At 46.6% G+C, this 27,117-nt stretch overlaps 2 protein-coding genes across 8 annotated transcripts in view; one reads left to right on the forward strand and one right to left on the reverse strand.

Moving 5' to 3' along the window:
• TSFM (Ts translation elongation factor, mitochondrial) overlaps positions 1-27,117 on the reverse strand; it is a 37,299-nt gene that overhangs the window by 8,670 nt on the left and 1,512 nt on the right. For 2 of the 7 annotated variants that reach the window (XM_060306395.2, XM_060306396.2), the window contains exons 4-5: positions 26,432-26,554; positions 22,504-22,591 (exon numbers count right to left, since the gene is read on the reverse strand). In XM_060306395.2, coding sequence (XP_060162378.1) covers positions 22,504-22,591; positions 26,432-26,554 — 211 coding nt within the window. Of the gene's footprint in view, positions 1-780; positions 832-2,421; positions 3,258-6,263; positions 6,344-8,657; positions 9,316-19,611; positions 20,208-22,503; positions 22,592-26,431; positions 26,555-27,117 lie in introns of those variants that run through there. The other 5 variants (XM_060306398.1, XM_060306397.2, XM_030866472.2 and 2 more) reach the window with 5 other exon arrangements.
• AVIL (advillin) lies at positions 3,127-18,910 on the forward strand. The gene is made up of 19 exons (XM_030866459.2): positions 3,127-3,270; positions 4,597-4,671; positions 5,389-5,585; positions 6,989-7,097; positions 7,190-7,300; positions 7,544-7,746; positions 8,202-8,280; positions 8,409-8,507; positions 9,193-9,346; positions 9,449-9,549; positions 10,031-10,168; positions 10,273-10,431; positions 11,221-11,400; positions 12,884-13,029; positions 13,139-13,283; positions 14,752-14,940; positions 15,567-15,635; positions 16,800-16,916; positions 18,370-18,910. Exons 1-19 carry the CDS (start codon positions 3,205-3,207, stop codon positions 18,481-18,483), a joined length of 2,451 nt encoding a protein of 816 aa, XP_030722319.1. The 5' UTR covers positions 3,127-3,204; the 3' UTR covers positions 18,484-18,910.

Below are 27,117 nucleotides of genomic sequence, written 5' to 3' on the forward strand. Positions count from 1 at the left end.
CGCATTGCCATCCAGGTGCTTAATAAGCATATGCTTGGTGTCCTGTTGACTTCTGGGGAGGAACCAGAAGCCCCAAGGGATTTAGAGTCTTCCTTCTGTGCCCCTTACTGATTTCCCCAAACTAGGAGCCTTGAAACTCAGAGCCCGGCATGGTTCTTGGCACATAGTAGGCACTCAGATATTGACTGGGCTGATCTATGACCCCAAGGGAGATCCCAAGGGGCAAAACAGAATGACCTAATAACTCACTCCAGGTCCTTCTCCCAGACTTCCCCTCTGAGAAATGCCCAGGAGCTTCTCGGGAGGTGCTTGCCAGCCTGGACATCCCATGCACTTGGAGGGCGGGGGGCAGCCCCAGCCCCTGCTTCCTGTCATCGGTGTAATGCATTCATATCTACAATATGGCAAATTTCATATCCTCCCACCCTCTTTCCTGCATTATTGATGGGCTGTGCACTTTAAAAAAATCAATTAGATCAGGGTGTGGAGCTGGAGTTAAAAGAAGCCTTTAAAAGTCTGCTCTTGTTTTTGCTGTTTTGAATAGGAACAGATACAGCTTTCTCTCTGGTTTGAATAAGTCAAGCCCAGGGCTAGGTTGGCTGTGATTGGCCAGGACTAGGAAAATGCAGTTAGGATGCAAATGCAAGCAAATATAACCCAGTGTATGTGCAGCCATTACTAAGGTAAGGCAGCAGGACCTGGAACCTCCAGCATTGGGTGGTTCCTCAACAGTGCTTACCCGCCAGAAAACTGGGAAGACCGCTGAGAGCGAAGGCAAGGTAAGTTCTATATGGTTTATGGATGCACGTCAATAGAGCAATTTTACTTGAACTAGAAAGAAACAAAAGAGAGGAGATTAAAATTTCCTTGGCTTTGTGTTCTCGGATGAGGCTTTTAAAGGGTTGAACCAGGAGTTTGTGGCCAGTTTTGCAAACTTCCTGCTGAGAAGTCGAGGTGCTTTCTAGAGACCACTAAACATAGGACACAGTTTCAAAAGCTTGGAAAGATTCACCCATCTCAAAGAGATGGTGTGGGGCAAGGCAGAAATTTACACCAGCTTCCTCTGCTTGGGGTCCATTCCTAGGAGTATTGGTAAGAATTAAGGGCCACCAGCTTTTAAGCTGGGATTTCAAAACTGCACCCCGCCCAGCGGTTTGTGCAGTGGTCTCAAAGGGTGCTGAGTTGATAAATTAGGACTTGAGGAGGAGGGAGGGAGAGACTGAGCTTTGGGGGACTTTGCTCAGTCCCCCAATCACATTTCCTGGGTTTTCCAGTATGGCAAAGTCCCTGCTTTGAGCATGTCCTCTCCTGCATTTCAGGGACCCTGGCCCAGTGAGCATTTTGATTGCCAAGTCCCTGCTGGAAAATGGGACTGCTTTTGGCCTCTGGACTCACAGTTCTAATTAGTGCCAGCTGGTTTGACTTTTACCAGGTTTACTCTTACCTCTCTCCAAGGAATGAATTCCTTGTCCCCTTCCCCTAGTTGGGTCACAGCATTTGCCTTTAATGACTGAAATCTAGGGTCTGAAGAAAACCTGAACAAATATTTCCTGGCAATTCTAAGCAGCACAGGGTGGGGCAGTGCCAATTATCAAATTAAATCCTTAAACACTGGCAGCTCCACATCACTGCTCTGCTGTAGTCCTGCTGTAGCAGTAGACAAAGAGAGTTTTTTGTCTTTTCTTTTGTTTTTTTGCCAACGTCCATACTAGATAATGGCACATACTCTCCAAACCTGGGTTCATCCACCAAGGCTTAAGAAAGAATGGCCAGACATGCTCCTCTTAACAAGCACAATATGCCTCCAAATAGCAAAACCCCAGATAGTCCTTTCTGGGTGGGGTTGTTTTTTCTTTATTTTTCTTTTTCTTTATCCTATGTAACTTCGTCAAGCCCTTCCTTTTTCCTTTGCCTCTTGGAAACATTCATCAGTGATGTGTATCAATCAGATTGCAAGCCCCTTGAGAGCAAGAACCAGGCAGGAGGGGCTTCCCTGGTGGCGCAGTGGCTGAGAGTCCGCCTGCCGATGCAGGGAACGCGGGTTCGTGCCCCGGTCCGGGAAGATCCCACATGCCGCGGAGCCTGCGTGTTCGGAGCCAGTGCTCCGCAACGGGAGAGGCCACAACAGTGAGAGGCCCGCGTACCGCAAAAAAAAAAAAAAAAAAAAAGAACCAGGCAGGAATTTTCATTATTTCAAGCCTGTGTGGCCATGGACATGTGTAGGTGCTTAATAACCCTAGACACACTTCGAACAGAGATGGTACACAATCCATACTTCTCTTTACCTCTTCCTCCCTCTCCCCACCCTGTCTGTGGGCGGCCACAGCACGACTGTTTGGGTCTGTGTGGGAGGGGCCGGGAGGAGGATCTGCCCACAGGCCACGCCCACCTGCCCCTGCTGGCACCCTGCACTCTTTGTCCCGGGCCCAGCCCTGCCATTTTACTTTCCCTCTTCTGTGAGGCACAGGGAATATATTAGTCATGTGACAGAAGCAGAATGGGTTGTCTGAGTTTTAGGATAGTTTACTTAAAAAAGTCTGGGAAGTAAAAGCTCAAATTGTTGACTGTGGAGAGGACCTGGCAAGCAGGGAGTCTGGGAGAGTTAGAGGGACTGGGAATGAAAGAAGGAAACCCAGTTTGGAAATAGTTATTCCGACATAAGCTTTTCAATCCCATGTGCCACTAAATTTACGTAAGTTAGGAAGGGCTGCAGTACATCACAGAAACTAGAAAAGAGCACAGATTTTAAGATCAGGTATGGATTTCATTCTACTGATACTGAGTAAATTATTTAACCTCTCTGAACCTCAATTTTCGCACAATGTAAGACAAAGAAAATATACTCAGCTCATGAGAATTAAATGAGAGAACATAAAGTGAACCCACACAGGGCTTAGCATATTTGTCACCCCTTCAGTAAATAGTCATGGCTGTGTTATCAGAGCTCTTAACAAGGAAAGTGGCAAGTGGGAAGCAGAATTTCCGGTGGGGATCCCTGGGCCAGCCAGCCTTACGACATGAACTTGGACAAGTCATTTTCCGCATCACTGTGAGATAGTGCAGGGATGCACCACAAGGACCTGGCAGGATGGCTGACAAGAGATTGGGAAGTGAGTTAGGAGGAAAACTGGCTGGATGACTGCTGTGAGAGGCGTCATCTCCGTGCTTGCTCTGTGATGTTTCAGTCCCAGGAAGACAAGCGCCATGTCTCTGAGCAGTGCCTTTCAGGCTGTGGGCAACGACCCTGGGATCATCACCTGGAGAATAGAGGTGAGCTGGGCTGGATGGGGGCAGGAGACTGTGGTCTGCTGAAGGCCCTCCACATGCCTCGATCTCCTGTCTGTGGTTCATCAACAGTGAGAGGCAGCTCCAAAGGGCACATTTTCCGATCCTTGACCCCTCCTGGGTGCTCAGAGCAGGCGGGTGACAGGTGGAGGAAAGCAAAAATAGGCTTGCCTTTTATCTAGCCATCTGCACTTCTAGTAAATGCCCTGGAGAGATGGGTGGGGCCCAGGCCCACCCACGGAGCCCTGAGACACCTGGCCGCTTCTGTCAGGACAATGGAACCTGTCTTCCACGGGGCACTCTGGCTCCTGCAAGGTGGTAGGAAGATTTGGCGAGTACAGCACAGATCGGTGCCCTGCTCCCACTCGGGGCCTGAGCCCCTCTGGCTGACCTCGAGCTCTAGCGGTCTATAGTTGGGAACCGCCCTGGCCTGGCAGCCTCACCCCACCTCCCTGCTCTGAGCCCAGTGAGTGGCTCTGCTGCAGAAAACCCAGAGGTGATGCCCCACCTCACCATCCTCCACCACGAGGGGGGCCACAGCCCCCTAGCAAGCAGCTCAGAGCTTGTGAGAGCCCAGGTCACTCCCACTGTTTTAAGGCTCCCAGTTGATTTAAAAACTAATAGGTACTAGAAGAGTTACGCAAACTGTGGGATATTTAACATTTTTACATTTAACACGTATTTTACACAGAATACACTCAAACATGACTGCAGGCTTACCTACTAGGAGGTATGATGAAAGTCCACATCTGAGGCCATGGGAATGGCTCTCCTGGGACGAGCCACACATGCTGGTGACAGGTGCATCAGGGCTCCCACCCAGACTCCAAATACAGAGCCCTTGGCAGGGAGCCTGCACATGGCCGGCAGTCCCCCCCAGAGCCTCACAGAATCCTGGCTCCCCATTCTGTCAGAACTTGGCCAGCTCTGGGTGGTCAGAGTCAGCGCTGAGGCACTCTGGTGCAGCGGCTCAGAGATGGGCTTTTACTTGAGGGCTTACACCCAACTCTGCAAAGGACTGAGGCGGCGCACAGGCTCTTCACAGTGTAGCAAGAAGAGGCCGGGCAGGCGGTGCGAGGAGGATGGGGTGAGGACAGGCACCCGGATCCAGACCCAGGGCCGGGCAGGTGGAGTTCAGCAGAAGCCAGAGGGGTGACCGCGCTAATCCTGTGGCTGGCCGCTACGCCCCGTGGGGACATCTCCCCACTCTCCCCTGCCGCCTGTGTCAAATGACGGCGTGCAGGGGGAGGCCTGGGGGGGTCGGGGGAGGAGGGAGAGAATGCAGCCTATACACACCCCCTGTCCTTCCAGAAAATGGAGCTGGCACTGGTGCCCCTGAATGCCCACGGCACCTTCTATGAGGGGGACTGCTACATCATCCTCTCGGTGAGCACCATGCCCCCCATTCCCGTGAGCTGCTCCCCTGAGAGCCAGCTCTGGGGCCCCACTGGGAGATCTGCCCGTGAGGTTAATCTGGTATCCATCTTGATTCTTCCTCGCTTTTATATAGAACAGGCCTCCAGTTTGACTATCAAAGGGTTTCTTAGGCCAGGGTTTTAAATTTTGCATCAGAGGGTATGGGTGTGGCCCTCAGTCTGAACCTCAGCGAGTCGCCTACAGCAGCACTTCTCCCTCTGGGACCCAGACCCCAGATTACAGTGCTGTGAAGGAAGGCCAGGTGGATACAAGGCCACCTCTAGCCTCAAAGTACTCATCTAGCGGAGGAAACAATCTCCCACGTGGACAGCACTGACAGAGCCATGCAGATGGACAGCAGCGCTGTGCCAGATGTGCAAGTGCAGGGGTGCGAAAGAGCAGCAAGAAAAGCCTGCAGTCCAACCCGGAAAAGATCCCCATTGGTCTCTGTTTATTTTGAGAACAATAAGCTGTCAACATTCCCCAAATGTGGGGAGGGATTTGCGCTGCCAGGGCTTGAGCCACGGAGGAGGTCTGCACCCGGGCCACTGCAGGGAGGGAGAGGCCCCGAGCCTGCCAAGGGCAGGACACAAGTCACCGTAGGCCACGTTCTTCCCACGCCAGAAGGGCCAGCAGCGAAGGGGAGGCGAGCTGGCCCCTGACCTGATCTCTCTGACTACATCCCAGACCCGGAGAGTGGGCAGCATCCTCTCCCAGGACATCCACTTCTGGATTGGGAAGGACTCCTCGCAGGATGAGAAGAGCTGCGCAGCCATCTACACTACGCAGCTGGATGACTACCTGGGGGGCAGCCCTGTGCAGCACCGGGAGGTCCAGTGCCACGAGTCCGACACCTTCCACGGCTACTTCAAGCAGGGCATCATGTGAGTAGCTATGCACAGAGCAAGGACGTAAGCGCAGTTTACCAAAGAGGAAACCAAAAGGGCCAAAATGTATATGAAGAAAGTCATCAGAGAAATGCAAATCCAAACAAAGCCATCATTTCCGCCTACTAGAGCAGAGTAACTCAGAGAGCTGAGAGGCGCCAAGTGTCCTCGAAGCTCTGGGGAGACAGGTGCCCTGCTGGTGCAAGTGAGAACTGGCCCAGCATTCCGGAGAGTAGTCTGCTGCCACTGGGGCAGATCTCACCCCCGGCGTGTGACCCAAAGGAGCGCTCACCTTCCCAGGTCCACAAGGGCACATGAACCAGAACGTTCACATTAGTGGTGGTGGGAAGCTGCAGGCAATGCGGACAGGAAAAACACTCCGCGACACAGCGGAGTACAATGCCACAGCTGGAAGCAACAGATTAGAGGCACATTTGACATGTGGACAGACCTTAAAAACATGGGGCTTAGGGAGCACAGGTAGAAACAGGCTTGAAATATAGAACAGAATGCCAATTTCTGTTTTAAAAAAAGTACATAAACTCAAAACAACAGGCCACATTTTACCAGAATGAAAATAAAAAGACTGATGTTAAACTGTTAGAATGGATGCTTATGGCGGGGAGAGAAAGCGGGGTAGGGTATGCAGATAAAAGGGAACACATAAATACTTACTACAAGAGAGGGGTCTCAATAAAGGCCAATGGTGAAAACCTTCCACGAACTGAGGAGCTTGATTACCTCAAAACTTTGCACTTGAGATTGAAAAGAAAAAGGAATTCCAATGAGCTTGAGAGTTCTGAGGCTGGTCCAAGGCCAGCTTCTTGCAGGTCAGCAGTCCCCACTGAGGACCTACTGGGCACAGAGCACCACACTGAGTCACCAAGGAACCCTCTGCTCCCCGTGGCTTTCTGCGTGCCCTTCACGTATGGGACCCCTGGGGGAGGCTGGGCTGGGGTGAGGGCCAGGGGCGGGAGAGCGGATTCTTGGAGTGAGATGGTTTTTAAGGCCACGGTGTCATTAATGTTTCTGCTCCCGCCTGACTTATGCCCCTCTCCCCATCACACGCGACATTCACACAGTTTCTAGAACGAAACAAAACAAGTTCTTCTGTGCTCTGGGGACTTCATCAGTGATGCACCCTCTGTCTGGAGAACTAGTCCTCTGGTGGTTGGTTCCTACTCTTAATATCCCAGCTCAAATGTCAGTCCTTCGGAGAAGACTGCCCTGAACATGCTGTCTGAGTGCACCTCTGTGGCAGTGGTGACCAGCATCTATGTTTACCTGCTCATTTACTGTCGTCACCCACGTGGGCAGAGGTTGCATGTGTGTGATCCACAACTGTCTCCCCAGTACCTAGCACATAGCAGGTGCTCAATAAATAACGGATGTTCCCTCAGCTACAAGAAGGGGGGTGTGGCCTCCGGGATGAAGCACGTGGAGACCAATACCTGCGATGTGAAGCGGTTGCTGCACGTGAAGGGGAAGAGAAACATCAGGGCCACCGAGGTAAGTCCTGCCCTTTGTCTGTCCTGGGCCCAGGGCCTCTCCGCCTAGCACCTAAGAACTCCTCCTACATAATGTCTACCTCTCTCCTGCAGGTGGAAATGAGCTGGGATAGTTTTAACCGAGGTGATGTCTTCCTGCTGGACCTTGGGAAGGTCATCATCCAGTGGAATGGCCCAGAGAGCAGCAGCAGGGAGCGTCTGAAGGTGTGGCCTGTTCTGCTGCTCCCTCCCCCACCCGCCGCGGGGCCTCACGGGCTTGCACTCCCTCAGTTGCCCTTTCCTTCTTCTTTCCTCGCTGGCTCTTTCCTGCCCTTCAAGCCAGACCCCTGCCTTTGAGCAGCATCTGTTTCAGAGACAGGCCACGTATGTGAGCCTGCGACTCAGCATCAGGGTAACTTCTGTGTCTGGGATCCAGGCTGCTCCTCCGGTCCTCGGGCTTCTTTACAGGCTATGCTCCTGGCAAAGCATATTCGGGACAGGGAGCGAGGGGGCCGTGCTGAAATAGGAGTGATCGAGGGAGACAAGGAGGCGGCCAGTCCAGAGCTGATGAAGGTCCTTCAGGACACCCTCGGGCAGCACTCCATTATCAAGCCTGCGGTCCCCGATGAGATCACAGATCAGCAGCAGAAATCAAATATCACGCTGTATCAGTGAGTAGCTAAGCCTGGCTGCTGGCTGGAAGCTGGGGTAGGGGAAAGGTGTCCCCCCAGAAAACTTCTGCTTCGCTCCTCGTTTGGGGTGCAAGTGACTGGCTTTCTTTCGGTCTTTTTCAAATGCAGCTTCTATAAGGAGCTCGGTGTTCCCTGAGCAGCTACCATCTGCTCTTGTTAGCAACTCTTCCTCGTCTCTGGGGGAGACCATTTCTTTGCTCAGATCTATACGTGCCTAGGGATGTGGACAGGATAACGTTCGGAAGAGAGATGCACAAAAGTCTCCTCCACAGAACAGAGTCCATCACATTCCTGTCTGCATTCAAGCCATGCCTGTCACAAGAAGTTGAACTCTACCCAGAAACTCCATTCTAAGACAAAACCATGAAATATCAGATTGACTACACGATGCTTTGTAGAAGAGAAGGTACAGGCTAACCTCTCCCCTTCTCTAGTGTCTCAGACTCAGCTGGGCAGCTGGCGGTCACAGATGTAGCAACGAGGCCTCTGGTCCAGGGCTTACTGAACCATGATGTAAGTAGAGCTTGGGTGGGCTTGGCTTGGGGTAGCCAGATCTGGCTTCAGAGGCAGACTCTAGGGAAAGGCCTTCCTCATGGTCTTGGGCAGGAGTAACCACTTTTATCCCTGACCGTCTGCTTCAGGACTGCTACATCCTGGACCAAAGTGGAACCAAGATCTATGTGTGGAAAGGAAGAGGAGCCACAAAGGTTGAGAAACAGATGGCCATGTCTAAAGCTCTGGTAGGAGCTATGGATGTGCAATATTGTCCAAAAAATTCTGTCCATAACACATCAGATGTGCTCAGAGAGCCATATTAGGCACCAGAGCATAGAACATCGCAGTTACATACATAACTTCAAAGTCAGACAGACAAACTGGGATTCAAATCCAGGTTTAATGCCATCTCCTGGGGTTGTTGCGAGGATTAAGTAACATTTATAAAGCACTCAGAACAATACCTGGCACACACACCTGCTCAGTAAAAGGTGGCTGTTATTATTGAAGGAGGTATCACATATCAAGGTCAATGGCCCTGTCCTCAAGGAGCTTATGACATTGTGCAGACCCATGCAGATGAACCAGGCAGGATGCACTTACAAAGCAAAAAAGGGGCAAATGAAGGTGATACAAAGTCAGTAGAGTACAGGAGTGCTGAAGGAACACAGAATAGAGGATCTTACAAAAAAAAAAAAAATCAGTAATAACCATGACAGGCCAATGAAGAGATGTCAAAATGTTCTACTCAGTCCTTTCCTTGAGGCAGGTAACTTGGTCCCTAGACAGAAGTGAGTTAGAATTTGACTCTAACTCTGAGAAGGGAACAGTCCTACCAACTGGCTTCACAGGGTTGAATCACCAGCCAAGTCAAGAGCCCAGTGCACTCCCGGACTGACCTGTCCTTTGGGGGCAGGGGGGCACCCGCAGAACTTCATCGAGATGAAGGGCTACCCCAGCAGTACCAACGTGGAGACCGTCAGTGACGGTGCCGAGTCAGCCATGTTCAAGCAGCTGTTCCAGAAGTGGTCAGTGAAGGAACAGACCGTGGGTCTGGGGAAAACGTGCAGCATTGGTAAAATCGGTAAGATTGCCCCCAGATCGTGTTTTCACTGCCGGGACTCTGTAGAAAGGCAGGCACAGGTGCTTTTTGCTCACTTGGCTTCTCCTAACCCCTTCCGTGCAGCTAACGTTTCCCAGGATAAATTTGATGTGACTCTGCTGCACACCAAACCAGAGGTGGCAGCCCAGGAAAGAATGGTCGACGACGGCAACGGCAACGTTGAGGTAAGCCCAGTGACCCACATCCCAGGGCAGGCGGCAGCACTGGCCCTCCTGGCTGCTCTGCTCTACAGAAGAGACACGTGATTCCGTGTCTGCTTTGCTTTCCTTTCCACCTCTGGCACCTCAGGACTATTCAAAGAGGTGTCTGAGTCTGCAGGGTTTTCCCACAATTCTTCACATAAGTGAAAGGTAGATACTCCAGTGTGCTATCAATAACTCACCTGGCAGACATATTCAAATCATCTCTGAGCCATGATGGGGATGCATCTGACCAGGGACGATCCAGTTCTTGGGATTCAAATCATGCAAATGTGATAAGCCCTCACCACTGGAAAGAAGCACCAGAGCGGGAAGGTATACTTTGAATGGACGTTAGTGCCTCACCCACCTGGATTCTCTGCTAAGCATGGCCCAGTTCCCTCCAGGTAGCTGTTTCTTCACGGGACTCCCATCTCTGGGGAACTGTGTCTCCTTCTATGCCTAGGTCTGGAGAATTGAAAACCTAGAGCTGGTCCCCGTGGAGCATCAGCAGTATGGCTTCTTTTATGGGGGAGACTGCTATCTGGTTCTCTATACGTACGAGGTGCACGGGAAGCCGCACTACATCTTGTACATCTGGCAGGTAGGCCTGGGGCAGCCTCTCAGCTTTGGATCCTGGCGCCTCCTCTGGCCACTGAGCTAGGGCCGGGGGTAGCAGGGACCCATCGCACCCGCTCACCACTACAGGGCCGCCACGCCTCACAGGATGAGCTGGCAGCCTCGGCATACCAGGCGGTGGCGGTGGACCGGCAGTTTGATGGGGCCCCTGTGCAGGTTCGGGTTACCATGGGGAAGGAGCCACGCCACTTCATGGCCATCTTCAAAGGAAAGCTGGTTATCTTTGAGGTGAGAGCCCTCAGATAAAATTATACCATAAGCAGAATGCTCAGAACCAGCAGGTCAGCAGGAGACTACAGTAGAGGAGAGGAGGGGTAGAGAGCAGGGCTTGGGGAAGACATAGACAAGAAGCGGGTGAATCTCTCTAAGACATTGAAGTGAATCCCGACTGCCTAGGGCTTCAAGTCCAAACCACTGCCTAATTCATGTTCAAGGTCTTTTATAATCTGACCCGTATTACCTGTGCAGGCACATCACCCTCAGCTCCCTAGCCTACACACTCCACGCCAGTCAGGTGGGTGTCCTCATTAGACCTCACATGTGCCATATCATTACCTGTCCACCTCCCCCAGAGAATGTGCCCCTTCAGATTCAAGTTCCATTTCTTCCATGAAGCCCTGGCTGAAGCACTACCCCAAATGTATAATGTCACATGTTTGATATACGCAAGTCTGTGGTCAAGTCCTAGTCTTGTCATTTATTAGCCAAGTTTCTAAGCCTGTTTCCCCATCTGCACTGTGGGATAATAATACCCACTTCACAAAGTTATTATGAGGATCTATAAGATGATGTAGATAAGGCACCAGCAAAGAGCCTGGCATATAACCAGGGTCTCATAATGAAAGCTAATACTATTGGTACCATAACTCCAGCTCACCTCAACCTCTCCCAGTTAGCCTAGACGCTCCTTGAGGGCAAAGACCGTGTCAAACACATCCATGTTCTCCACAATGCTAGCCCAGTGCCCGGCGCATATGGTGCACCTTAGTTCCAGACGCTGCTTTTCTCTCTCTCTAGGGTGGGACTTCCAGGAAGGGAAATGCCGAGCCCGATCCTCCGGTAAGCCTCTTCCAGATTCAAGGAAATGACAAATCTAACACCAAAGCGGTGGAGGTTCCAGCCTTCACCTCCTCCCTGAACTCCAATGATGTCTTTCTGCTACGGACCCAGGCAGAGCACTACCTGTGGTATGGCAAGGTAGGATGGCTGGCCCAGTGGTCATACCAGCCCCTCAGAGCCCAGCGCTGTACCAACCCTCCTGTCAGCAAGGGCAAAGGAACTAAAGAGTGGGCTGGAGCAGTCCTCAGAAAAAGAAGCCTTTTCCTAAAGGATCTTCAAAGGGACTGACAATGTTCCCCACAATCAGGCCTCCAATTAGAAACTCACTAACACACTGCTTACATCCAGGAGACCCTCCATAAACCTCTGAACACATGGAGGCTGGATGCAGGCTGGATAAGTCAATCTTTCCACACCAGTTTGGTGGACTGTAACAGGACGGCCATGAACACTGAACAGAAACACTAAAAATGTGATTTTTGTCAATTTAGATTGCATCTGTATTAGAAAGCACTAAAATTGTTTTGCAAAAGAGAATTGAACAGGAAAAGATGCTCAACTTCATTAGTCATTAGGGAAATGCAAATGAAAACCCCAATGAGATACCACTACACACCTATTAGAATGACTGAAAAAAAAAAGATAATATCAAGTGCTGGTGAGGATGCGAAGCAATAGGAATTCTCACACACTGCTGGTGGGAATGCAAATATGGCCTTTGGAGAACAATTTGCCAGTTTCTTATAAAACATACACTTACCGTATGACCCAGCAACCCCATTCCTGGGTATGTACCCATGCGAAATAAAAAACTATCTTCACACAAAAACCTGTACACAAATGTTTATAGCACCATTATTTGTAATCACCAAACACTGGAAGCAAACCAACTGGAGGATGGATAAAAAAACAGCGGTGCATCCATACAATGGGATACTACTCAGCTATGGACAGAAACAAGCTGTGGATACTCACAACTGCAAGGATGAATCTCAAATGCATTATGCTAAGTGCACAGTGCACTAGCACAGAGGCCACATAGTGTATGATTCCATTTATGACATGCTGGAAAAGGCAAAACTATCATGATGGGGAACAGATCAGTGGTTGCCAGAGGTTAAGGATTCAGGGAGGGTTTGACTACAAAGGGGTAGGTAGCCCGAGGGAAATTTTTTGCTGTGGTGAGATGACTGTTCTGTTTTTGTTGTGGTGGTGGTAGCATGATTCTATGCATTCGTCAGGAGTCATAGAACTCCACGGCAAAAAAAGTGAATTTTCCTGTGTATAATTTTTAAAATACACTTAAATTTTCTCTTAAAAAATAGTCAAAAGTAGGTGCTAAAATTCCAACTGAAAGCAAAACAAAGGTGACTTGTCAATATCCACTGTGGGTTTCAGAGTTTAGTCTTGTCCTTTGCCACCACTGTTTTCCTCCGTGTCCCCGCCCCTTGCCCCCTGCCCTTCCCAGCACCAGAACAAACCTATCTATCTCCCCGTCCTGAGGTACTGTGGCTTGGTAGATGATCCTGGCTGCACTGAGCTATTAGTCTCAGACACTTTTTTCCCACATCAACGTGCCTGTGTGCAGCTAACATCTGTGTTCTCCCCACCCCACTCTCAGGGGTCCAGTGGGGATGAGCGGGCAATGGCTAAGGAGCTGGCCGGGCTTCTCTGTGATGGCTCCGAGAACACAGTGGCTGAGGGCCAGGAGCCAGCTGAGTTCTGGGACCTGCTGGGAGGAAAAACTCCCTATGCCAATGACAAAAGGTACAGGACCACAGCATCCCCTCCTCTTGGCTCCCCCTGCCTACAGACTTGTGAACTGCACATGATTTCTAAGCAGCTCAGTTCCTCTACTAAATGGACTGTATTGCAGACTACAGCAGGAAATCCTAGATGTCCAGTCCCGTCTCTTTGAATGTTCCAATAAGACTGGCCATTTCACTGTCACTGAGATCACAGACTTCACCCAGGATGACCTGAACCCAGATGACGTGATGCTCCTGGATACCTGGGACCAGGTAAGACAGCCAAAGAGCTTGGAACAAATGACAAAGATCCTCAAGCTTTAGGCTATTTTTTGTGTAGTACCTCTCCCCAACCCCCCCAGATAAAGCCAGGGTAGCCCTGGACCATCCCCAAGCCAATCAAACATTTGTCAGTGGTGACCAAAGGAAGAACCTGCTTTTTGCCAGGCCTGGAGAGAATAGAATGTTGTTTAAAACTCACCATCCTGGGAATTTTCCCACTTTGCTTTAGGAAAATCACGCCATCCTATCATCATGCACCCCATTCTCTCAGGACCAAGGGCAGCAGGCTCCACACCCAGGGATATGGGCCTTTTAGGGAACAAAGGGATATGAAAGCGTATCTTCAAGGCCACCCCTTCGCCACATCCCATTTTCTTCAGTTTGGCTCAGCAAACATACGCAACACCTTGTCTGTTCTAATCACTGTGCTGGGTGTGGTGTCACCAAGGCCAAGGGCCTCATGCTACTCTCAGAGTTTACAGGCTGAGCGGGGGTGGAGGAGACCGGACATAGAAACATCATTTTAGTATGAGGGAGGTACGTATGAGGTGCCATGGGAGCACAAATAAGGGGCACTCAACACAGTTTAGGGGCTCAGTGAAGACTTTCTGGAGGAGATGGCTCCCAGACTCAAAGGATAAACAGGCATTAATCAGGTAGAGGGCATTCAGGCAAAGGAAAACCAAGGCATGAATAGTCTAGTATACAGGGAACTACAAATAGTATCGTCAGAGCATAAGACAGAGTTAAAGAGCATGCTAGAGGTGGAGCTAAAGAAGTAGGGGTGGGCCTTACCTACCACGTCAAGAAGTTTGAATTTCATCCGGGAAAGCTACTGAAATTTAAGCAGGCGAGTGACATGGTCAGACTGTGCTTTAGATAGATCACTCTGGCGAGTGCAGGAAAGGAGGGATGGCTTATGAGGAAAAAGACTGTATGTTGGGAGACCAATCAGCAGACTACTGTCCTAGTCCAGTAAGAGCAGCTGCTGGCCCACACAGGAGCTGTGGAGTAGAGACAGAGGGATGGTGACAGATTGGACAAAAGCATAGGAGGTAAATTAGCTAAGTCCTGGTGTTATGGAAGGCATTTAGGATGACTCCCAGGTTATTGCCTTGGGTGACTGAATGGACACCATTCACCAAGAATGGAGACACAGATACAAGTTTAGAAAAGAGCTACATTTGGGGGGTGTTACACTTGACATGCTTGGAGTCAGCCAAGAGGAGGTGTTTTGCAAGAAGCTGGATCCAGGAAGCTAAAGTTCAGAGAGAGAGAGTTCAGGACTGGAGATGTAGATTGGGGAGATACATAAATCAAAATGAATCTGAGAAAAGCTTTACTCTGATGAGGCTGTGAACTGCTGACAGGTAAAGACAGGGCAGCACGTATGATCTAGTATTGATACTTAGCCCTTGGTATGAGCTCAATAACAAATACTCAATCTCTACCACAACAGGTGTTCTTGTGGATTGGGGCTGAGGCCAACGCCACAGAGAAGGAGAGCGCTCTTGCTACCGCCCAGGAGTACCTGCACACTCACCCCAGCGGCCGCGACACCGGCACACCAATCCTGATCATTAAACAGGGGTTTGAGCCTCCCATATTCACAGGCTGGTTCTTGGCCTGGGACCCCCACATTTGGAGCGTAAGAACAGAGAGGACCGGGAAGATGTTCTTACTGCCAGGGCGCTCGGCACTAAGAGCTCAGTGGGATGGCGGGGTACTCAAGGGCTTAGTAAACCCAGGACCGCATCTCCCCCACTCCCTTTCCCCTCCCCGCTTTTTACTTTCCTTCTCTTTCGCGCCCACCAGGGCACTAAGTCCAGTTAGAGAATTCACAGCTTGCCTCAGGAACAAGCAGTGTGTGAAAAAGTAATAAAGTTTATAAAGTGTATCCACACACATTACTTTTTGAGCTCTACATCCTGATAGCTAGGGAACAGTTTCCTGTGTTAACAGATGAGGAATCTCAGAGGAGAAGTTATTTGTCTGAAGTCACAATTAACCAGTGGAAGGAAGCCAGGTTTACTGACTCCTAGTCAACTGCTTTTAGTATGGAGCATTGAGGGGCCACCAGCAAAGAATGCAGACCATGTTTAAGTACCTCCCAACCCTGCATAGACCCAGAAGGGGGGATTTTCATTTTTGCTTATCCTGAAATGTCTTCTGTCCCCTGGCTTTTTTGCTTCTCTCGAGGGTACAGACCAGGCCTGACATGTCCCTCCCCTATAAGCAGCATCTCATGCTGTATTTTCTATTTCTTCTTTTCAGGCAGGGAAATCATATGAACAGTTAAAAGAAGAGCTGGGAGACGCTGCTGCTATCACGAGAATCACTGCTGTGAGTTTCTTGGAGGAGCTATTCACAGACAACCAGAGCCAGAGAGAAACAGTAAATGCTACAGATGCAACATGGCCAAAATCCTATCATGTCCTTCTTAGCATGACTCTGGTGGTCTATTTTGATATGAAGATTGTTTTAATCGGTAGAAATGCAGGTCTCAGAGCCAAGTTCCTTATTTTACTGCCTTCCAGAATTTAGAACAGACTTGCTGTTTAAAAAAACAATGAAAACAAAACCAAATTTTATTATTCAACTCTGTCATTCAGGACAGATTAAACTTACTGTTAGTATTTTTCAGAAATAATAAGCTTCTAACCCACATGATAATGTTTATCAGTTTCTGACAGAGGCGTCCACAGAAACTCAGGCCATTACCCCTATTTTTTTGTTGTTGTTGTTGGTGGTGGTGGTTTTTGTTTTTTGCGATACACAGGCCTCTCACTGTTGTGGCCTCTCCCGTTGCGGAGCACAAGCTCCGGACGCGCAGCCTCAGCGGCCATGGCTCACGGGCCCAGCCGCTCCTCGGCATGTGGGATCTTCCCGGACCGGGGCACGAACCCGTGTCCCCTGCATCGGCAGGCGGACTCTCAACCACTGCGCCACCAGGGAAGCCCTTTTACCCCTATTTTAATGGCCAAAAGAAGTGGAGCTTCTGGCCAGGAATCCAACAGCTCTTTAACATCAGGACAAGTACATGGCACCACTGTCCGAACCATCTGGCAGTTTTGTCCTTTGTGCTGTACAAACTCAAGATTCCAAAGCTAATGGCAATGTAGCATCTTTAAAAAATATTTAAAAGAAGTATGACTTGAATTTGAAGTCGTTTGAAGACTGGAAATGTAGAGCCCAAGTAAAAGTACCAATAGAAGGAATGTGATCACAGTATTTAAATGATGTTTAAGCAAAACATCTACGCCAAACTGGCTATACAGGATTTACCTTAGACTTACTGAACCACCTTCCCAAGAAGGACCCTAAAATCTGAATATTTTAGATTCCCAGATGATTCTGACATGCAGCCAGTTTTGGGGACCATTGTTCTAAAGGATGATTATAAAGTATGAAGTGGTAAAAACCAAAATTTAAATATTATAAACACAGAACTTCAACGGCACAGACCTGAAGAGTCTTATCCAGTGTCTACATTCTTATCTTCCCTAGGATATGAGGGACACAACCCTCTCCCTAAATTCTGAGCCAAAATATTACCCCGTAGAAGTTCTGTTGAAAAATCAGAGTCAGGAGTTGCCTGAGGATGTGAACCCTGCCAGAAAGGAGGTGAGTGGCTGCATGTGATGTACGTGGAGCTCTCCGTGAGTAAAGCACCTTCTCAGTATACAGCCTAGGACAGATCTGGAACACTGTAAAGCACTCAATAGACATCTGAGTCACCCAGGAGCTCAAGCCGAAAACCCAGGGCTCCTTCTTGCTTCTTTTTCCTCACCTCCCACATCAATCCATCAGCTAGCTTCCATTCACTGCTCTCCACCTCTCTGCTGCCAGTACGGTCCAGCCATCATGGACCACTGCCATAGGCCCCCAACTGGTTTCCACCCCTGCCCTACAATCTGTTCCCCACATAACAACCAATAGGCTTCTACAACAGATGATACTTTTCTATTTAAAACACCCTGAATGGCTTCCCACTACACTTAGAATCCAAAGTTCTTCTGATGGCCTCCAAGGCCCCAAACAATCTGGCCCCTGCCCACCTCTGACTTCATCTCACAGACCACTACCCTCTTCACTTACCGCCCTTCAGCCGGTAGCTGTTTTTCCGTTCCTCGAACATGAGCCTTTATGCTTGCTATTGCTCCTGCTTCAGGAGCAAGCAAAACATTTTTCTCCCAGATCATCAGACAAACAGCTCCTCCTCACTATTTAGGTCTCAGTTGCAATGCCACCTCCCCAGGAAGGCCTCCCCTGACCACCCCGACACTGCCTCCCTCACCGCCTATAGTCCCTTTATACTGGGTCACCGTCTATCTGCCCCACTCCAGTGATACCCTCAAGAGCAAGGACCTTGTCTGTTTTGTTCACGCCCACATTCTCAGCTTTTCAGCATCTAGAATGGTGCCCAGCAGATCACAGGCACACCTTAAGTTTCAGCTGATTGAATTAACAGTCATGTTGAATGAACTAATTTATTTCCCCCTTGAAGGGGAAGGGCCTCTGGATTTTCCACAGTGTCTTATCTAACCAACTCTTAAGTATCTGGGCTGCAACTTTCTTGCAAACAGAGACCATATCTTAATAATTTTACTTGCACAGTAAATATTCATTAATCATTAATAAATACATGTTAGGAGAATTTTATGCTCTCATTAAGGTCCACCTGATCTTGCATTTGAAAATGTCCAGATAAAAAATGGCAGATAAGGGCAGAAAGCAAGGAAAACCATCGATTTAGTTCTCCATTCAGCCAAAGCCTAATGTTCAGAACTTGTACATAATATATAACCCATTTCTTGTCCTTCTGGCAAGACACTGGTGCCAGGTGGGACTGTGCGCAAATCCAGCCAGGGCTTTCAGAGGCCAAGGTGGGACTCCACAAGCCAAAGAACTCTCCAATGAATAATTTAAGTCCATTAAAAACTTTCTGAAGAAATCATTCTACTTCCCCTTTCAGGGAACTACCTGGGACTCTCTCTTGGCCCCATTTCCCCGACCCCGTTAGCACTGACAGGTGTTAGGTCTTCCTTCTAACTAGAAACTTTGTCTTCTCTCTTAGAATTACCTCTCTGAACAGGACTTTGTTTCTGTGTTTGGCATCACAAGAGGGCAATTTGTTGCTCTGCCTGGCTGGAAACAGCTCCAGATGAAGAAAGAAAAGGGGCTTTTCTGAGGCAAGAAGGCATCTGCCTACTGCGAGACCCCAGGAGAAAGCAGATAGTGCCAGTACCGGGAAAGAATTTCTCTACTAATTTCTGCCTAACATCCAGCTACTTAATGTTGATACAGTAGGCTCTGCAAATCACAGCATGTTCTCCATTTTTCTCATCCCTGCGTTCCTTCGTTGTTATATACCTAAAATGTTAGCTACCCACTTTTTAATTTTTGTGGCCTCAGCAGAAAGCACTAAAACTGCAGGAATCTGGAGAAGTCAAAAGTAAGAGAACAAAAAAACTAAGTTTAAAGTATTTAATATTGGGGCAAGGGCCTAAGTTTGTTTTAAATCTTAAGATCGGTATTTCCTGTTTAACCCACAAATCACTGAAGTTATTCACATATACACCCTGAAGTCAAAATCTAAATGCTCAGAACTGTATGTGCCAGAGACTTTGAAATTTTCAAATAAAGATACCTGTAAGAGCAAAAGGGAGTTTTTTTTTTCAGTATTTTGGGTCTGCCCATTATGATAACCATTTTGTTCTACTGGGAGAAATGTCTCAGTACTGGGCAAGTAAAGAGACACTGCTGAGTGAGCTCTCTGGATAACTGGAATCCCTGTTGACCTAAGAATGCCAAAATCTGCCTTACAGCTGTCCAGGAAACCTCAGTCCCCACCCATCCCCACCCCGCTATCCAGAGGAGAAACAAGGCCATGTGTTATTAATTTCAGTAATGAGGACAGAATCAATGTGTATACCACTGCAGAGAGAATTCAAAGCACGCTATGGACATCAACAAATGAACCACATTTTCCAGACAACTCCAAGTTTGAGTCAACAATTCCAAAGAATCCATGTGGCACAAGTAATGTAACTGGGGAAGTTCCAGGATAGAAGCATAGTCCAAAGCGTCACAAAGCAAAACCGAACAAGAGAGTTCTATGTCACAGGAGTAGGATGGAACAAGGTAGACATTTTAGGGACACCATAATAAATCTGCATTGAAGGGGGCAGCAGCACAGTTGGTGACGCCTGTTCTCCCAGACACTGTCAGTCACTTCAGTGAGACCCACCTGTTGTTTTCTAAAACCTGTCACAAGTCAGGCACAAAAAAGCTAGACCCAGCACTACACAAACAAAGAAAAGATTCTACTCTCTTTATTATATAACAATTTTATTTATTAGCTTAACCCATGAAGTATATAATTTCATTATAAACTCAAATGAAAAACAAATGCTGGGTTTGAAGAGGCTTAGGAAATAACTCCTTTTTGTAATAATGTCCAGAGTTAAGAATAAACATTTTCTCCTGGGCCAAAAGTCTCTGGAAACTATTCAGCCTCTGCTGCCTCTTTGCCTTCTCCACATTCAAACCGCACGAAGTCTACTACAGACACCCCTTGGGGCTGCACATACTGTCCCAGTGTGATGGAGGGATCCAGCAAGTACGGCTGGGACAGCATCTTGGTTTCTGCCTCTCCCCCAGGCTCATCGTCCAGGGAGCCAACAGAGAGAGGAGCCATGCCCACCACATGCTGCCCAAGGCGGCGGCCAAGGTCTTCAAGGTTTGCTTTCTGCTCAGACGTCTCGCAGATGACCAGGGCCCCATATTTCCCCAGAACCAGGTTGTGGAGCGAGGGACTGTGCATTGCCCCATGGACATAAGAGCCAACATAGAACCCAGCTGGCACCTTCACCCATGCAGCTCGTTTAAGAATCATGTTTTCTCCCAGCTTCCCTGTGAGAGAGCAAAAACAAAAAACACACTTCCAGAATATGATGCTCGTGGTAGTACCAAAATATGCACAGAAGCAGCCAAGTCTGGGAGACGGTCCTCCGCATTCACACCGTGGATGTGCCACAGAGGGAGAGATACCATTTTCAGCGTAAACAGGAAAAGGGGTGTGGGGGGAGAGGGTGGGAGAAATGGAGTGAACACCAACTAGGCGCCATGCTGGTATTCAGAAACACAGGCTCTGGTGTCACACATATTCTGGGCGCGGGTCTCAGTTCTGCCTCTCACTGGCTTCGACCTTAGGCAAGTAACTTAATGATATAACCCCATTTACTAATTCATCAAGCCTTCATTTTCTCTTCTGTAAAATGGAGAGGATGCCACTTAAATAACCTGAAAACAGGGTTATTGGGAGAAATAAATAAGATGTGTAAAAGAACTTATTACAGTATCTGCACATAGTGAGTGCTCCAATCTGGCTATCATCACTACCTTAAACTCAGGCTTAGAGAGCTTAAGGAAGCTGCCTAAGGCTACAGAGCTAATGTATGGCAGAGCTGGAATTAAAACTCAGATCTAGGGACTTCCCTGGAGGTCCAGTGGTTAAGACTTCGCCTTCCAATGCAGGGGGTGCAGGTTCAATCCCTGGTCGGGGAGCTAAGATCCCACATGCCTCGTAGCCAAAAAACAAAAATGTCAAACAGGGCTTCCCTGGTGGCACAGTGGTTGAGAGTCCGCCTGCCGATGCAGGGGACACAGGTTCGTGCCCCGGTCCAGGAAGATCCCACATGCCGCGGAGCGGCTGGGCCCGTGAGCCATGGCCGCTGAGCCTGCGCGTCCGGAGCCTGTGCTCCGCAATGGGAGAGGCCACGACAGTGAGAGGCCCGCGTACCGCAAAAAAAAAAAAAAAAAGTCAAACAGAAGCAATACTGTAACACATTCAATAAAGACTTTAAAAATGATCCATATCAAAAAAAAATCTTTAAAAAAACAAAAAAAACAAAAATAACCCCCTCAGATCTGACTCCAAACCAATTGTGTTTTTTCCCCACCAAATCACCATCCCTCCCAAAAACCACTATAACTGACACAGACAACTCCTGATCATCCATTGTAACAGGAAAAAGTCCAAAACTAAAAGCCCCAGAAAATCCAAAGCCCTGTGTCATATGGTGGTTTCAGCTTCCCCTCATCAAAAATTAAAAGATAATATTTTCAGAGTTATTTATAAGAACCAAAAACAGATTCTAGGATGCTATCCCCTCTAACACAAGTCCAAAGAAGCCAAAAGGTAGGTAGGGGTAGGAGAATAGACAAAGGGGTCTGGGTAAATATCCCTGAATTAGCCATTGTTATAACTAAAAGTCATAAAAGGGAAGTATCCAGAAACCAAAAGGAATCTTAAAACAGCTCAAAGCATCTACCCAATAGTTAATTCCCAGAAACTGGCAAGGCTGAAACACCCAATTCTTCCAGAATTTCTTAATAAGTTCCATACACGGCTGTCTATCTAGTTTTTCAACCATGACTCACTGAAACATCATACATACTTCAAGATGACCTGATAAAAACAGAATTGATGTCCTGACTGGAAACATCAGATGAGCAGTAAATTCCCAGCAAGCTCCAACCCCAGCCGTACCTCCCTCCTTCCATCAAGGACATGTACGAAGAAGGCAAAATCCCTACTACTCCCACTGCCAATGATCCAGATACGGCTCCTATAGCCAGTGGTTCTGAAAGAATGTACCTTCACAAATTCAGGATCAGATTTTTTTTTTAAGAGAGGACAAATTCCTAAACATGATGCCCTGAAATACTCCTGGATCCCTTCATAAAGAAGATGAAATGACCTCTGACGGACTATTTCCTTCATAGTGTACAGAGAGGTAGTCAACCGGAGGTCAAAAGGCCATCTCTGCCTAAAGACATGCTTTGTTTGGTCAGCACAGTGATGCCTACTAATTTTAAGTAGTTGCAAACAGCTAGTAACTAAATTTTTTTTCATACAAATCCAAATTCTTTTAAAGGAATTTAGAAATTCTGATGACACTGGGATCCCATTTCCCTCAAAGTAATAACAGGTGGCTTGGTAATGGTTTTCTTCAGCAGAGTGTGAGCTTTTCAGGGTGTCCACTGCTCACTAATATCTAACACACAACCCACCTCTCGCAATCAGATTATCAGACCCCTGAAGGAACTTGACCTTGTAATTCTTGATCTAGATTTGGAGGAATACCAAAGATACCAGGAGATCCAGTTATCAATCTCCCGTTTCCAGATCCTTACAAATACTCACCAATTGCTAAGGCCAGCTGATCCCTGAGACAGCCTTCTCTCTCACGCCCAGCTGGAAGTTCAGAGAGCTCAGAGGAATTCAAGAAGCCCTAAGTGCACAAAGAAAATGAACACGAGTCAGTCTGTGTAATTAAAATTACCAAGAGACTAAGCAAAAATATAGTCTATTTCTCAGAAAATGATTTAAGACAACTAAGTATAAATAGACATTGTTTTCATTAAGCCAAGAACGTTAAAAAATTGCTAAGCGCTCCACCCCAATGCCATCCCAATCTCTGGCCTAACTTCTTAGAATGCAGTTTCCTAGAAATCAGAAACAATATTTTCATACAATCATAAAATGTTGAAACTAAAAGGTTTGTAGATTGTTGGTAGGAATGAAAAATGGTGCAAATCCAATGGCAGGGAATTGGACAATAGCTAACAAAACTACATACACTTTTAAAAAAATAAATAAAATAAAAAAACAAAACAAAAAAAAACTACATATACTTTTATCCTTTGACCCTGCAATCCTATTTCTAGAAATTTACTCTAATACACTTCCAACAATACAAAAGTACATAGGCACAAAGTTATTCATTGAGCAATTATTTCTAATCGTAAAATACTGGGAAGTCTAAATGTCCAAACAGGCAGAGTCTGGCTGAATAAACCACAGTACTGTCACAAAATGGAATACTATGCAGCTGGAAAAAGAGAGAGAAAAAAAGATGGTCTCCATGAGCTGCTATGGAGTATTTCCAGGATATATTAAGTGAAAAAAGCAAATTAAAAGAATACATACATATTATACCAACACTTGTGTAATAAATATTTGTGTAAATATGCTTATTTTTGCAAAAAGGATAACCTGAAATTAGTGGAGATGGTTATCCACAGGAGTGGACAGGAATGGGGTGGAAGGGAGAGGAGGGAAGTAAGACTTGTGTATGTGGCTGGGGGAGGGGGGAGGAGAGTTTTAACTTCCAGAACCTTGTTAATGTTTTACATATTCAAAAATAAAATTAGGGGCTTCCCTGGTGGCGCAGTGGTTGAGAGTCTGCCTGTCAATGCAGGGTACATGGGTTCGTGCCCCAGTCCGGGAAGTTCCCACATGCTGCAGAGCGGCTGGGCCCGTGAGCCATGGCCGCTGGGCCTGCATGTCCGGAGCCTGTGCTCCGCAACGGGAGAGGCCACAACAGTGAGAGGCCCACATACCGCAAAAAAACAAAACAAAACAAAACAAACCACAAAAATAAAATTAAATTAACAAGGATTGGGGGTGAAAACAAACACTGACTAAACAGAAACAGAGATTCTAACTGTATTTCAAAGGAATAACACAATCTCAAAAGAGGGGAAAAAACTAATCCAAGTTACTTTCGATACAATCCTTTGGCCACATAACTTCAAAGTAAGGACAAAAAGAACATCAAAGAAATCCTGAACTCCTTAGTAGGTTTGTTATTTGCAGCGGTCAGGGGTAGTAACTCTGAAACAAAGTGTGTACCCTACAGAGAGTAAATAAGCAAACATACTGAAATTGCTAGAAGCCAGTGTATTCACTATGAGAGAAGGAAGGTACAAATACAGAAAGGGGGAAGAAAAGAAAGAAGCCTGTGGTGCAAGATTAGAACCGAAACGTACACACACACACACATTTCCTAGCTCTGCTGAAAGAGCAGAGCAGCAATGACATCTCAGTAGAATTAAGCATACCTAATGCTGCCCAGATCTTGGTTTCTAAAAACCATTCCCCCACCAGAAAGGATCAGGACCCCTTGGAGAAGTTGCCAATCCCATGGCTGGGGCAAGGAAAGTATGACATAAACCCAGAATACTCTGTTATGCCAAAAAGTACGGAAATAGTCAGAAAATAATACGGCCATACCAAAAAGACAATGGAGCCAGCTTGCATAGGCTTGGCTTAAACTTGCCAAATCCGGGGATAATTTGAGCATTAAAATGACGAATGGACCCGCGTGCAGCAACAAAGACCCAACGCAGCCGAAAATAAATAAATAAATACATATATTTTTTTTTAAAAAAGAAAAAGACTAATGGATTGTATAATGAATTGTATAAAAAAAGAATCTATGAGTCAGTGTTGCTACTAAGTAAATCCCTAAATAAAGGGAGAAGGAGATATCTCCTTATTACAATAGAATGCCACCTAATAAAACTAACCCATGTGAAAGAAACTATAAGGGTTAGAAAAATAACCATTATGCAACTATCACAGTAACAACTGGTCCTGACAAGAATCATCAAGGGATGCTAAAACTTTTAGGCACAAGTTTTTTGAGGAACTGGATGTCTACACAGTCTCAAAAAAATCTCCCATACAGATTACTTACTAGTTACAAAAAAGGAACATGGTAAGTTTAGAGTGGAGAAACCTGGCAGATACTACCTTAACCAAGAGATCAAAATTAGCACCATCAATAACAAGACCACAGTCCTAACCCCCTGTGCCTCCTGATGTGATGTTCTGAGAAAAACAGAGGGTAATTTATTTAAGATTCTTATAAAAATCCATATTCTAAGTATGAAGAAACATCAGTTGAACCCAAATTGAAGGACATTCTACACAACTGTCCTGTACCCTTCAAAAATGTCAATGTAATGAAAGACAAAGAAAGGCTGAGGAACAAAGAAAGGAAACCAAACTGACATGGCAACTAATTGCAACACATGCTACTGGACTGGATCCTGGATCACAAGAAAACTGCTAGTTGCCAAAAACGGAATGTATATTGTATATTATCTAAATAAAAATATTGTATCAATGTTAAAATTCCTGAATGTGATCACTGTACTGTGGTTATATAGGAAAATGTCCTTGTTTTTAGGAGATACATGCTGAAGGGATAAAGGGTTCTAAATGTCCGCAACATACTCCCAAAAGGATAAAAAAACAATAGGAATGACGATAATATGAATATAAAAAGTGATAAAGTAAATAAGGCAAAATGTTAACAAATGGTGAATCTAGATAAATTTACTCTCTAGTTTACTACTGGCAACTTTTCTGCAAATTTGAATTTTCTTCAAAATAAAAGTTTTAAAAAGATAAAGCCCAAAAGGAAAAAATTAATAAAGCTAAAAGGGACCAAAGTCCCTTGTTACAGATAATGAAACAGAGACACAGTAAAGTAAGTGAATAGCTCAGGGTTACAAACAGCTACTGGCAAAGTCAAGATTAGAATTTCTACTTCAAGTGACTCATCTATTCAGTACAATTCTAAAAAATAATCTCAACATAGTTTTCCATGTAATATGACTATTTAATGGCAGTAATAATTAACATTTACCACAAGATCTCAAAAGAAAGATAAACAGAAGGAAAAGGGTGGTACTAAACAAAAAAATTGTTGTGAGTAGTTGGTTCATTTTTGCCTTGGCCATAAGGATGGATCAAAGGCGTACTGATACAATTCCTTCCTTGATCCTTCTATAGATAAGAATATGCTTAGTCTCCTAAATTGTGCCTTCTCCAGTATCTATATTTAGAAATCCTTTCCTCAGGCCATTCTAGATTTCTGAACACAAAGCTTCACCTGATTTATGGACTGTATTGCACTGGCATTCATTCATTCATTCAACAGAGCCCCTAGCAAGCGCTGGGCCCACTCCTCATGCACCAGAGACACACTAGTGAAAAGACAAATCTCCTGCCTTATGAAGCTTACATTCTATTGGGGAAGGCAAACGAGAAATAAATAAATTAAAACGTAATATATAAGAACTATAACAACAAATTTTATATGAAGCAAAATAAGGGGATAGAGCAATAGGAGGAAGGTACTCCTCTCCAGAGAGATAACATTTAAGCAGAAACATAAAATAAGGAAGTGAGACATGAGAATGTCTGAAAAAATGGAATAGCAAAGACCCTAAGAGGGGAGGAACAAATCCAGCATGTTGGAGACAACCCCCAAACTCACTTTACTATATGTAGACAGTTGATCCTTTAGGCTCTGACAATGCAACAGGGTTCCCAGGGCTACTTGCTGGACCAATTGTTGAAATTTTAAATTTCTGGAAACAAAATCTGTCTCACAGTTCACCTGTGGGAAGAAATTGATGTTGCTGTATAAGCTGTTTACTAATAGTCTCCAAAAATGCCTTAAAGCAAGGTATTGGTAATACAGGCAGCAGACGCAACAAAACAGAAATAAATGTCTCTAAGATTAAATCCACAGTTCCTCTACTAGCTTGAGGCCAGAAACTGAATGAAGTGATTCCTGCTGTGCCAATGAGTTAGCAATAACCTGTGCATTCACAGGACGGTTCCATAACGTCCCCCAAAGGATTCACTACAAGTTCACCACCTGCCTGTGGCACATGCCATAATCGCCTCATTCCCTAGGCTCCTCCAATGCCAAACCACTTTTATCAGCTTGTTTATCTCTTCTCTCGCTCTAGACTAATCCACACCTGATTCTTCACCAGCTGGGCTCCTAAACCTCCTCTAAAACAGCTGCTTGCTGTTCATCATCTGATTAGTCTAATTCCTAGCTTTAAAATCTAACTATTCCAGGAAACAATCAGTGACGAGGTGTAAGGCCACAATTGACTCACATTTAGGAATAACAGTCTACACTACTAGGCCTTTTCTCACCCACAACCT

Source organism: Globicephala melas, chromosome 10 (assembly GCF_963455315.2).
Source record: "Globicephala melas chromosome 10, mGloMel1.2, whole genome shotgun sequence".
Lineage (NCBI taxonomy): Eukaryota > Metazoa > Chordata > Mammalia > Artiodactyla > Delphinidae > Globicephala > Globicephala melas.

Excerpts from the sequence above, each read along its gene's own strand:
- AVIL (XM_030866459.2), top strand. The coding sequence starts at position 3,205 with ATGTCTCTGAGCAGTGCCTTTCAGGCTGTGGGCAACGACCCTGGGATC. Across the intron at positions 5,586-6,988 it reads TACTTCAAGCAGGGCATCAT|CTACAAGAAGGGGGGTGTGG; the intron begins GTGAGTAGCTAT and ends ATGTTCCCTCAG. Across the intron at positions 14,941-15,566 it reads GGGACCCCCACATTTGGAGC|GCAGGGAAATCATATGAACA; the intron begins GTAAGAACAGAG and ends TCTTCTTTTCAG.